The sequence below is a fragment of the Martes martes genome (genome assembly GCF_963455335.1).
Source record: "Martes martes genome assembly, chromosome: 4".
Lineage (NCBI taxonomy): Eukaryota > Metazoa > Chordata > Mammalia > Carnivora > Mustelidae > Martes > Martes martes.
In genome coordinates, this window is record NC_137891.1 from 38,673,919 (window position 1) to 38,686,818 (window position 12,900).

General features: G+C 43.1%; 1 protein-coding gene across 1 annotated transcript in view; it reads right to left on the minus strand.

Moving 5' to 3' along the window:
• The window catches only part of LAPTM4B (lysosomal protein transmembrane 4 beta), an 80,566-nt gene extending 68,602 nt beyond the window's left edge, over positions 1-11,964 (minus strand). Inside the window, exon 1 of the mRNA XM_080800222.1 lies at positions 11,540-11,964. Within this exon, the coding sequence (XP_080656348.1) occupies positions 11,540-11,638 (99 nt within the window). The 5' untranslated portion in view covers positions 11,639-11,964. The remainder of the gene's footprint in view (positions 1-11,539) is intronic.
• Positions 11,965-12,900: the final 936 nt, after the last annotated feature.

Below are 12,900 nucleotides of genomic sequence, written 5' to 3' on the forward strand. Positions count from 1 at the left end.
CAAGGAAATGGCAATAAATACAGGCCTATCAATAATTATTTTATATGCAAGTGGACTAAATTCTCCAATCAAAAGACCGAGTGGCTGAATGAATTAAAAAATGAGCCCCATCTATATGCTGCCTATAAGAAACTCACTTTGGAGGTAAAGACACACAAAGACTGAAAGTAGAAGGATGGAAAGATATTCTATACAAATGAAAGCCAAAAGAAAGCTGGAGCAGCTATACTTACATCAGATAAAATAGACTTTAAAACAAAGGCTACAAAAAGAGACAAAAAAGATAATTATATAATAATAAGGGAGTAAACCAACAACAAAATATAACATTTGTAAATATTTAGGACACAACTTAGGAGTCCCTAATACAGAAAGCAAATACTAACAGGTCTGAAGAGAAAAACAGACACCAATACGGGTGGGTATGTCCCATTTACATCAAAGGATAGATCATCTAGATAGAAAATCAACAGGAGGGGCACCTGGATGGCTCAGTGGGTTAAGCCTCTGCCTTCCGCTCAGGTCATGATCCCAGAGTCCTGGGATCGAGCCCCGAGTCGGGCTCTCTGTTCAGCAGGGAGCCTGCTTCCCCCCACCCCCACCTCTGCCTACTTGTGATCTCTCTCTGTCAAATAAATAAATAAAATCTTTAAAAAAAAAAAAAAGGAAAAATCAACAGGAAACATTGGTCTTAAATAATATATTAAACCTAATGGACTACAGAAATACAGACTATTCCATCCAAAGCAACAAAAAACACCTTCTTCTCAAATGCCCATGGAACATTTTCCAGGGCAGTTCATACTTAGGCCACAAAGTAAATCTTAACAAATTTAAAATTACTAAAATCATATCGAGTATCTTTTCTGACTACAGTGGTACAAAACTAGAAATTACATGGAAAAAACCTGGAAAAGATAATAAATATGTGGAGATTAAACAACATGCTACTGACAAACCAAGGAGTCAAAGAAGAAATCAACAGAAAAAAATTTAAAAATCTTAAAATGAATAAAAATGGACTATAACATACCAAAATTTGTGAGATGTAGCAAAAGCACTTCTAAGAGGAAAGTTCACAGTGGTAAACATCTACATCAAGAAATAAGAAAAGTCTCTTGGGGCGCCTGGGTGGCTCAGTGGGTTAAAGCCTCTGCCTTTGGTTCAGGTCATGACCCCAGAGTCCTGGGATCGAGGCTCTCTCCTCAGCAGGGAGCCTGCTTCCTCCTCTCTCTGCCTGCCTCTCTGCCTACTTGTGATCTCTCTCTGTCAAATAAATAAATAAAATATTAAAAAAAAAAAAAGGAAATAAGAAAAGTCTCAAATAAACAATCTAACTTTACACTGCAAGAATTACAAAAAAGGAAGCCCAAAGTTAGTAAAAGGAAGAAAATAGCAAATATTGGAGCAGAAATAAATGAAATAGAGATGAAAAAGATAATAAAGAAGACCAATGAAACTAAGAGCTGGTTCTTTGAAAACAAACCTGACCAGACTTCAGCTAGACTTACCAGGGGAAAAAGAAACTCAAATAAAATCAGAAATGAAAGAGGAAATGTTACAACTGATGCCACAGAAATACAAAGGATCATAAGAGACTGCTATGAACAATTATATGCCAACAATGGACAACCTACAGAAAATGGATAAATTCCTAGAAGCCTACAATCTACCATGACTGAATCATGACGAAACAAAATCTGAACAGGCTGACTGCTGCTAAGGAGACTGAATTCATAACCAAGACCTCCCAACAAAGAAAAGGCCAAGACCAGATGGTTTCACTGATTAATTCCACCCAACACTCAAAGAATTAATACCAATCCTTCTTAATCTCTCCCCAAAAAATAGAAGAGACAGAAACTCCTCCAAACTCAATTTTATGAGGTTCAGTATTGACCTGATACCAAACCACACAAGGATGCTATAAGAAAAGCAAATTACAGACCACTATTTCTGATGAACACAGAAGTAAAAACCCTCAAGAAAATATTAACAAACCAAATTCTACAATACATTAAAAGAATTATGTATCATAATCAAGGAGGATTTTTTCCCTCAGGGATGCAAGGATGGTTCAACCTCCACAAATCAATGTACTGTATCACAGTAACAAAACGAGAACTAAAAATCGTATGATCATTTCAATATATGCAGATAAAGTTAATCAACAAAATTCAACATACATTTATGATGAAAACTCTTCAACGGAGTGGTTGGTTATAGAGGCAACATACCTCAACATAAAAATGGCCACATATTACAAGCCCACAGCTAACATACTAAACAGTGAAAAGCTAAAAGCATTTCCTCTACGATCAGGAACAAAAGAAGGATATCCCACTCTCACCACTTTTATTTAACTTAGTATTAGAAGTCCTAGCACAACAAACAGGCAAGAAAAAGAAATAAAAGACATCCAAATTGGCAAGAAAAAAGTAAAACCATCACTATTTGCAGATGACATATTATAATACAGAAAGCCCTGAAGACTCCATCAAAAAACTGTTAGAATAAATGAATTCATTAAATTTGGAGGATATAAAAATCAGTTATTCAAAAACATGCTGCATTTTTATTCACTGATAAAAAAAACTATTGGAAACAGAAATAAAAAACAATCCCATTTACAATTACGTCAAATAGAATAAAACACCTAGGAATAAACTCAATCAAGGAGGTAAAAAGACTTGTGTACTGAAACTATGAAGACATAAATAAATGGAAAGATATTCCATGCTCATGGATTGGAAGAATCTATGGTGTTAAGCTGTCCATACTACCCAAAGCAAGCTAGATTCAATATAATCTGTAACAAAATCCCAATGGTATCTTTCGAAGAAATAGAACACATAATCCTAAAATTTGTATGGAATCACAAAAAACCTCAAATAGTCAAAACAAACTGGAGAAAGAAGACCAAAGCTGAAGGCACCATACTCCCTATTTCATACTGTATTATGAAGCTATAATAATCAAAACAGTATGGTATTGCCATAAAAACAGACACACAGATCATGGAAGATAACAGAAACCCATGTATACATGGTTAATTAATTTACAAAACGGAGCCAAGAATATACAGTAAGAAAAGAACAGTTTCTTCAATGAATGGTGTTCAGAAAAGAGCCAAATGCGCAAGAATGAAACCTGGCCACTATCTTACATCACACACAAACATTAACTCAAAATGGGGGCACCTGGGTGGCTCAGTGGTTAAGCTTTCAACACTTGCTTTCGGCTCAGGCCACGATCTCCGTGCCAGGCTCCCCGCTCAGTGGGGATTCTGCTTGGGATTCTTTCTCTCCCTCTCCCCCTTCAGCCCCCTTCATTCTCTCCCTTTAGCTCTCAAATAAATAAATTAATTAATTAAAAAAAATTAACTCAAGGGGATAAAAATACATTATATGTTTATTAAAAAAATAAAAATTTAATAAAAATAAATAATTAACTCAAAATGGATTAAAAACTTGAATGTAAACCTGAAACCTTAAAACTCCTAGAAGAAAATACAGGTGATAAATTCCCTGACATAGGTCTTAGTGATGATTTTTTAATCTCACACCAAAAGCAAAAGCAACAAAAACAAGTGGGACTACATCATACTAAAAAGTTTCTGCACAGCGAAGATAACCATCAACAAAATGAAAAGACAGCCTACTGACTGGGAGAAAGTACTTGTAAATCATGTATCTAATAAGCCGCTACTTTCCAACATATATAAAAAACCCCTATACGTCAATAGCAAAAAAATTTTATTTTAAAAATGGGCAGAGGGTATGAATAGGTATTTTCCCACAGAAGACATACAGCCAGCCAACAGGTACATGAAAAGATGCTCAGCATCACTCATCATCAGGGAACTGCAAATCAAGATCAAGGAGATGCCACCTCCCATCTGTTCAGATGGCTAGTATCAAAAAGAAAAAAGAGGTAACAGGCGTTGATGAGCATGTGGGGAAAAGGGAACCCTCATGTACTGGTGGTGGGAATGTACACCGGTACAGCCACTAAGGAAAGCAGCATGGAGTTTCCTCAAAACACTAAAAACAGAACAACCATATGACCTAGCAATTCCACTTCTGGGTATTTAAGAAAACAGAAACACTAACTTGTAAAGATATCTGTACCCCGCTGTTGACTGCAGCATTATTTACAACAGCCAAGATATGAAAACACTGTAAGTGTCCATCAACAGACGAATGGATAAAGAAATTGTGACATTTTAGGGCTCCTAGGTGGCTCAGTGGGTTAAAGCCTCTGCCTTTGGCTCAGGTCATGATTCCAGGGTCCTGGGATCGAGCCCCGCATCGGGCTCTCTGCTAGGTGGGGGAGCCTGCTTCCCTCTCTCTCTGCCTGCCTCTCTGCCTACTTGTGATCTGTCTGTCCAATAAGTAAATAAAATATTTAAAAAAAAAAAGAAATTTTGACATTTTATACACAACAGAATATTGCTCAGCATAAGACAAGAATGAAATCTTGCCATTTGCAACGACATGGATGGACCTTAAGGACATCATCCTATGTGAAATTAAGTCAGTCGGAGAAAGACAATGCCATCTCTCTCTCTTACATGCAGACTCTAAAAAAAAATAAAATGAGGTCAGAGAACAAATGGGGGTTACCAGAGGCAGGAGGTGGAGGTCAGAGAAATGGGTAAAGGGAGTCAAAAGATAAAGAGGGAAAAAATAAATCAATACAGTGCATTACTGACCAAGAGAAAACAGAACAGTCTTACACTGGGGGAAAGAAACTGCTTTCATCCTATCACCCTTGCTCCTAATTGCTCCTAATTCTGCAATGCCTCCCTGCTGCCTATAGAATAAAATCCGAAGTCTATGACCTAGTATTTCAGGCTTTTACACTCCAGTATAGTAGGGAAAACACAGCAGCAAGGATTAGATAAGTACTATGTATTTAGTTCATATCTTGTCCTGGACTTAAAGGTTAAGTCATAGAATCTGACTGCTAAAAGAAACTATCAATCTTAAATGAGCATATGACCACCTACAGTCCCCAACCTACTGCTTTAAGGTTCAAGTAAGAATAAATGGGAAAGCCCACTAAAAACTATCAATCATTCTACAAATACAAGCTGTTGGTTTTACTATCCAGTATTATCACCCAGACCAAAAAAAAAAAAAAAAAAAAAAATCAGTATTTATTGTACCAGAATGTCTCAGGATACAAAGAGAAACCATCAGGCTTGGGTACACTAGCACAGTGGGACTTTCAAAGTGAACCAGTTGGTTATTTGAAAGGTCACGTCGTAAAGCTAATGACGCTAGCTATTCTGACCTCTCTTATCCTTTTTATCTGATACATGGCCAACTACCTTATGAATAGGGTACAAACACAAAGAGGCATTCAGTACATATTTGCTCAAAGACTACGTGCCTAAAACACACTTAGGTGATGATGAAAAGGATGACATAGACAAAGGCATACTCATCCCATGTGTCAAGTTCAGATGCTTTCAATTACCCGTACACCTCCACCTCTTTTAAAACACTCAAAGAAAATCACGTAATAAAACAATGTAATTACAGAGGAAGTTCTGTGTGAATGTCAAGGGAAATTCAGGTCCCTGTGGTAAAAATGGGGGCTTTAGCCTAAAGATCAGGAAGCATTGTTCTAGTCGTCCTCCTCCCAGTAACAATCTCAGATTCTCTGGGAAATGACTCATCCCTCTGCTTTGGAACTGGTGTTTTGAGCAAAGTTAATCCCAGCCCCAGCTCGAATCTCTCTCTAGTCAACAGTTTTAAGGGCAAGAGAATAACCTAGACCTAAATTCATCTGATATCCTCGTCACATATCCCTGGCCTGTTTGGTTCAGGGATGGACAGATAACTTAGGTTTGTCAAAATCACAATGAACCTCGGGATTTTTGCAATGACTTGCTGAAGAGGTAACCAGAAAAGGAAGGCGTGGGAGGGGGAAAGAGGTGTCAGAAACCACAGCACTGACTGTTTAAGCCAATTGAAGTTGGCTTACAACACGTAGGTCATGAAATAACAGAGACTTCCCTAGGACAGAGAGCCAAAGTTTTTAGGAGCAGGCCAACAAGTTCGTAATTGTGTCTGAGAAAAATACTTCTGGGAACTGCATCTATAACAGACTTTTTTAAAAAGGGTTGTTAATGGTAAAGTTAGAAACAGAAACACTATTCTAACAGCCAAGTGAGTGCTAATGGGAACCTAAATGAGGTGAATGATAGCGAGAAGAAGAAAGGACAGAATAAGGAGGTAATCTGGAGGCAGAACAAAAACCGACAGGACACGGACAGCGAGTCAAGGAAGAGATTATGGTGGCAGGAAAAACAGGTGCGCAGCTGAGGAGTCCAGAGATGGTGAGAGAGACTAGTGCGTGGGGGAACTTGGGGAGGAAGTTAACGGATTCTGGTTTAGAACAGGAAGTTTTGATGAAGAAAGAGTGGAAACCCCAGAAGACTATATAGCAATCAGCCCTCATCAAGTGCTCTTCTATTATGATCCCTCTGCAATCCACGACAGATCAGTCTTCATTCCCTGAGAAGATGGATAATCATCTTACTTGTCTCTCTGAAAACATTTAGTTATTAAGGGTTACATAATCATTCTACTTCTTTGTAGGGTAAGCGATTAACCTGCCTTTTATTTTTATTTTTTTTTAATTTATTTATTTGACAGACAGATCACAAGTAGGCAGAGAGGCAGGCAGAGAGAGAAGAGAGGAAGCAGGCTCCCTGCTGAGCAGAGAGCCCGATGCGGGGCTCAATTGCGATGCGGGGCTCAATTGCGGGGCTCAATCCCAGGACGGTAGGATCATGCCCTGAGCCGAAGGCAGCGGCTTTAACCCACTGAGCCACCCAGGCGCCCCTAACCTGCCTTTTAAAACAAAAACACTCTAACACAAAAATCAGAGGTGATCACAGATGGAAATATAAAAGCTAAAGCCATAAAGCTTTAGAAGAAAATATACGAGAGTATCTTCACAATCTGGGGAGGCAGGCAAAGATTTCTGGGTTTATCTTTTGGGTTTATCCTTTTTTTCTTCCTTCTTTTCCTGTATTAGTAGAAAGTACTAACCAGAAAAGAAAAAAACTGACGAACTGAACTTAAAAACTTCTGGGGTGCCTGGGTGGCTCAGGGAGTGAAGCCTCTGCTTTCAGCTCAGGTCATGATCTCAGGGTCCTGGGATCCAGCCCAGCAACTAGCTCTCTGCTCAGCAGGGAGCCTGCTTCCCTGTGCACCCCACCCCCACCCCCGCCTACTTGTGATCTCTGTCAAATAAAAATAAATAAATAAAATCTTTTTTTAAAAAAATTAAGAACTTTTGTTCACTGGGGCACCTGGGTAGCTCGGTTAAGTGTCTGCCTTTGGTTCAGTTCATGATCTCAGTGTCCTTGCATTGAACCCCTAGCTGGGCTCCCTGCTTAGTGGGGAGTCTGCTTCTCCCTCTCTGACTGCCCTCCTTCCCCCCCACCGACCAGCACTTGTGCACCTGTGTGTGCGCACACGTGCACTCTCTCTGGCTCAAAAAAACAAACTTTTCATCAAAATATACCATTAAGAAAGTGGGTAGACAACCTCACGCTGACAGAAAACATTCACAAAATGAATCTTTAACAAAGGACCAGAATCTAAAAATATACGAGATCTTACAAATTAAGGAAAAAAAAAAGATAAAACCCAATTTTAAAATAGACAATAACACTTCACAAAGGAAGATATATGACTGACCCACAAGCAAAGATACACTGCCCCACATCGTTAGTTCTAAGGGAAATGTAAACTACAGCTACCAAGAGCTACAACTACATACCCACCAAAATGGCTACAATTAAAATGACTGACACTGAACGCTGACAAGGATGTGGTACAACTGGAACCTCACACGTTGCCGGCTGGAGTGTAAAACAACAGAACCACTTCAGAAAATTGCTTGGCAGTTTCTTATAAAGCTAAACGTACTTCTACCCAATAACCAGCAACTCCACTGCTAGGTATTTAGAGAAATAAAAAGGTATGTCCACAAAATGTCTTGTGCAAGAGGGGGGCCTGGTGGCTCAGTCGTTAAGCAGCTGCCTGCAGCGAAGGTCGTGATCCCTGGGTCTCGGGACGGAGCCTTGCAGGCTGAGGTCATGATCTCTGGGCCCTGGGATGGAGCCCTGCATTGAGCTTCCTGCTCAGCAGGAGGCTGCTTCTCTCTCTCTCCCCCCCACCTCCCTCCACCCCGTTATCTAATAATAAAATCTTTTCTTAAAAAAAAAAAAGGCTTGTGCAATAATGTTCAGAGCAGCTTTATCCATAATAGCCCCAAACTGGAAATAACCCAAATGTCCATCATCTGGCAAATGGACAAATAAATTGTGATTTAGTCATACAAAAAAGTAATACTCAGCAACATAAAGCACCAAGCTATTGATACACTCCAATTAACATGACTGATTTTAAAGGACGGTAATGCTAAATGATATAATAAACCAGATACAAAACACATAAAGTATAATTCCACTTATAGGAATAGTAAAACTGTCGTTTAGGATGAGGGTAAAGGGGTAGCAGGGATTAACTGGAAAAAGACACAGGGGAACTTTCTGGGGTTTTGGAAATGTTTTCTAGGCGTGTGGGATACACAAAGTGCATGCATTTGTCAGCATTTGTAGACTTCTGTGGATTCCACCATACGTAAATTAAGCCTCATTAAAAGGAAAAAATAAAAAACTGATCTTCAATACAAACACCTGAAATCAATATGCTTTATTATTGGACTGAAGGAAACTTGTTATTTTAAGGCAAAAACAAAACCCACCCAAAACTTTTAAAAGGTAAGAACAAGTGGAAACGGGCTGACTAAAACATCAAGGGGACCACAAACCCACCATGGGCCTGTATGCAAATCACTTATGCTCTCTGGGCCTTTTTTTTTTAATTACGTTATTTTCTCGCCCATAAAACAGAGGTTAGAAAATCTATCTTACCAGGAATATGTAAAAATTGAGCATATGCAAAGTATCTGGTATAGTACATGGCACACAGGGCCTTAGTAAATGGTAGTGGGGTAGGAAACAGCAATTAGAAAATGCATGACAAAGATCCACTTTACCTTTCTGATGTAAAAGGCAATAATTTTTTTTTTAAGATTTTATTTATTTGACAGAGATCGCAAATAGGCAGAGAGGCAGGCAGAGAGAGGGGAGAGGAAGGAGGCTCCCTAATGAGCAGAGAGCCCGATGCGGGCTCGATCCCAGCCAAAGGCAGAGGCTTTAACCCACCGAGCCACCCAGGCGCCCCTGTAATAGGCAATAATTAATGTGAAGAGTTTTATTTGAGTATCTTCCCATAGCCCTATCGTTTTTTTTCATGAAAACTCTCCCCGCCTGATAACTGACCCTATGCCATCCAGCTGGCTGGTGCAGTGAGAGGGAGGAAGAGGTGCCTTGCTCTCAGTGACCCTGCTCCTTCATCTTAGAAATGTTCATGTGATGGGACGCCTGGGTGGCTCAGTCACTAGGCGTCTGCCATTGGCTCAGGTCATGATCCCAGGACGCTCTGATCAAGCCCTCTCCAGCTCCCCCTACTTGTATTCCTTCTTTCACTATCTCTTTCTGTCATTCATAAATAAAACAAAAGCTAAAAAAAAAAAGTTCATGTGAAACCAAGTTTTGGATAACCAAATTATACGTAAAGGTATGAGTGAAACTCGCAAGTCTAAATTGTTTTACAAAACGCAAAGGACTTCTTAGGAAGAGTACTGGTACTGAAGCCAGGTTTCCCATTTATTAGGTTTACTGAAGGGCGCATCCTTCCATCTGCTAGAAAGCTTTCTAATTATCTTTCAAAAGGCCATGCTGTTTCCAAATGCTACCACACACACAGCAGTAACTACTTTCCACAAAGAGCATGTTCAAACAGTAGACAAAGCATGCAGAATGCTCTCCTTTCCTCACACCAATGCTGTCTGGTTGGATTTCAGCCAACAACAGGGCTCAAGTAGATTTATCTTTCCTGTAGATCGTGTAAGTACATTTGCCTAATGCAGTGCCCTAGATTTTACAAATTACATTTGCTGGTGTACTTGCAAGTCTGCAGTTTTGAACATTTTCAAGGAGGATACAAGACATTTATATACAACAGTCCATCTTGACCATCAATAAGAGCCCTATTCTGAGGCCACCTACCATCCTTCTGCTGTAATTTAAAATTTCTGTAAAGCATTTCTTGGCTCCTAGCGAAGTCTGCGTCGAGCCAAGATGCTGATGTTCTATCTGCATTCAGACTGCACAGAAAGAATCCACACATACCAAAGATCTGTTTGAAAGCTTTTAAGGCCAAAAAATGTCTATTGTGTGGCCTGTGATAGGCACTGACTAAAGGAAACTTGAAACTATAAATAGCACAGAGAACCCCATAAGCCTGGGGGGGGGGGGGGAACGTTTGGCTTAATATGGCACAACGACACAATTCGACGTGATGTTCATATTACATCGAAAAAGTGACTATGAACCAACAACAACAAACTCTTATGATTAAGTATTTATTCTCACTTAAAAAAAAGTTCAATATGCCATCTTAGTACCATGATTTCCTCAGGATGCAGTGGTATTCACTGCACAGTGGCTCGGGTCTAACTCTCCATCGTGATGTCACAAAACCCGAAATGCAACGGAATCCGACTCTGTTGGTGCATGCGGTCCAGGGATGCCAACAATCAACCTGGAGCAGGCACAGGGCCAGAAAGCTCCATCAGGTTTCCTCACTGCCCCTAAGAATCACTGCTCCCCAAACAAACAAGTCCTTAAAAGCTCCGACCTAAAAAAAGAAGAAAAAAATCAGATCTGCTGGCTGTGTCCGGTAAGACAGGTACAGGGATCACCTGTCAACGGGCAGGAAAGTAAGTGGGTGTAAAATGGCTTCCCGGGACGGACTGAAACGCAGTAAACCACAAGCAAATCCCTTCCTAGAGTAACGGCTTTCCACCAGACGTGGAGGGGCTCGGGCACGGAGCAAGCCAAGAACCCCCCAACCGTCTCTCCTCGGGACCCGAACGCGCGCAGGAGACGGGTCCGCAAACCCGACGCCAGACAGGTGCGGGCAGGGAGAATGGGCACGCCCGGCCGCCAGCCCCACCGCAGTGGGGGCACGATGCGCGCTGTCACCCCACGACCCTGCCGGTCGCGGCCCACCGGGTGCGGAGAAGAAAGGATGGGCTGGGAAACACGTGGTCGGCGGATTCGCCGGGGGCTCGGGGGCCGCAGGAGCACTCCTCCCGGAAGCGGCGGGCTCGGCCGCGGCCACACAGCCCCCGACTCCGGGCCCCCGGCCGGACCCCCGCCACAGGCTGGCCGAGCCGGGGATCGCGGACAGGCTCGCGCAGGGAATTAAGTTTCTAATAATACAACTTCAGGCGGATTAGCGCCGGCGTCGCCCGACACCGAAGCCACTTGGCGGGGCGGGGGGAGTGCAGGGCGCGCTTGCCGGGGGCCGGGGGCCGGGGGCCGGGGTGGGGGAGGGTCTCCCCGGCAGGTGCGCCCCCTGCGCGTCGTCGCCGCGCTCACCAGGTACCAGACGCCGAGCAGGATGGTGCCGGTGCGGACATGGCAGCACAGGCAGCAGCTGTTGGAGTAGAACCGCGTCCAGGGCGCGACCATCTTCATCGCTCCGGCTGCGGGCGCCGTGGCGCGAGCGCGCGCCCAAGTTTGCAGGAGCGTCGACCGCGTCGCTCGGGGCTCCCTGCGCTGCAGCTGCCGCTGCCGGCTCCCCCGCCGCTGCCGCTGGTCCCGTTCGCCAGTGGCCCGCGCCTCAGCCGAGAGCTCCGAGCGGCTGCTGCGGCCGGACCCCGCGCTCCGAAGGCGGTGGGAGGAGGAGGAGGAGGAGCGGGAGGGGGGCGGGCCACGTGACCCGCGCCGGGGCCAGTGATGTCACCGTGGGCTCCAGCCAGCTGCGGGCGCCGCCGGCCCGGGGCAGATAAATCAATCATCCTGCACCACACCCCCACACCCCTCCCCTCCCCCCTTCCGCAGTCCCCGGCGGATCCCGGAGCAGCCCCGCGGGGGAGTTCCGGGCCTCCCCTCTCTCCTGTGGTAATTTGTGTAACTCTGTCCCGCGTTTGGGATTCTTTTATAGTCTCCTCGGTTGTGGTTTCTCCCCTTCCACTTCAGTTTTGCAGATAATCTGTAGATGCAAATGCTATCATTGTTATCTTGCAAACTGAGAGAGGGAAAACTGCAGGGTCTGTGCGATTCCGGTCAACAGCAGTCCTTTGAACCCACTGCTGGAGCCCGGAGCAATTTGTCTCCGCTTCCCAGCTCAATTACCGTGGTAGTAACCTTTTTCCCAGAAAATAGGATGTGTGTCAAGGACATCCTCGCTGTGCTTCGGGCAGCATTTTTAATCATGACTGCAGCTCTAAAGAAACAATCATCAAGCCAATTACTACCGCATGGGCTCTGAAGGACACAACACGGACCGTGAGGGGGTACTGAAAGACAGGACTCCAGCTGGGGGTTATTTCCTCCCATTTGTTGTTTGGTCTCAAAGAACCCTCGTCCTGGGTTAGCATCTAATCACCGTTCAAGCCAAACATCTCATGAGTTAGATTATTAGTGCATGTCAAAGTTTGGTTTCGGACTTGGAGCAAGAGAAAAACTGGTCAGATTTAAATTTCTTAAGGACGGGTTATATAGGAGGAAAGGAAAATGTGAGATGAGGTGGTTTCCATGGAGGACCAGTTAGTTCGATAAGACTGTAAAGCTGTCGCATTCTTAGTGTGTCGCTTAAACCTGGATCCAAAGGGACTGGGGCGTCTTCGCCAGAGATTGTCAGATGTGGGCCCTTAGTTGGAAGTAATAGGTAACATGCGGGAGATCATCAGAAAGGAGGAAGAAGAAAGATCGGTTTTTGTTTTGTTTTGTCACTA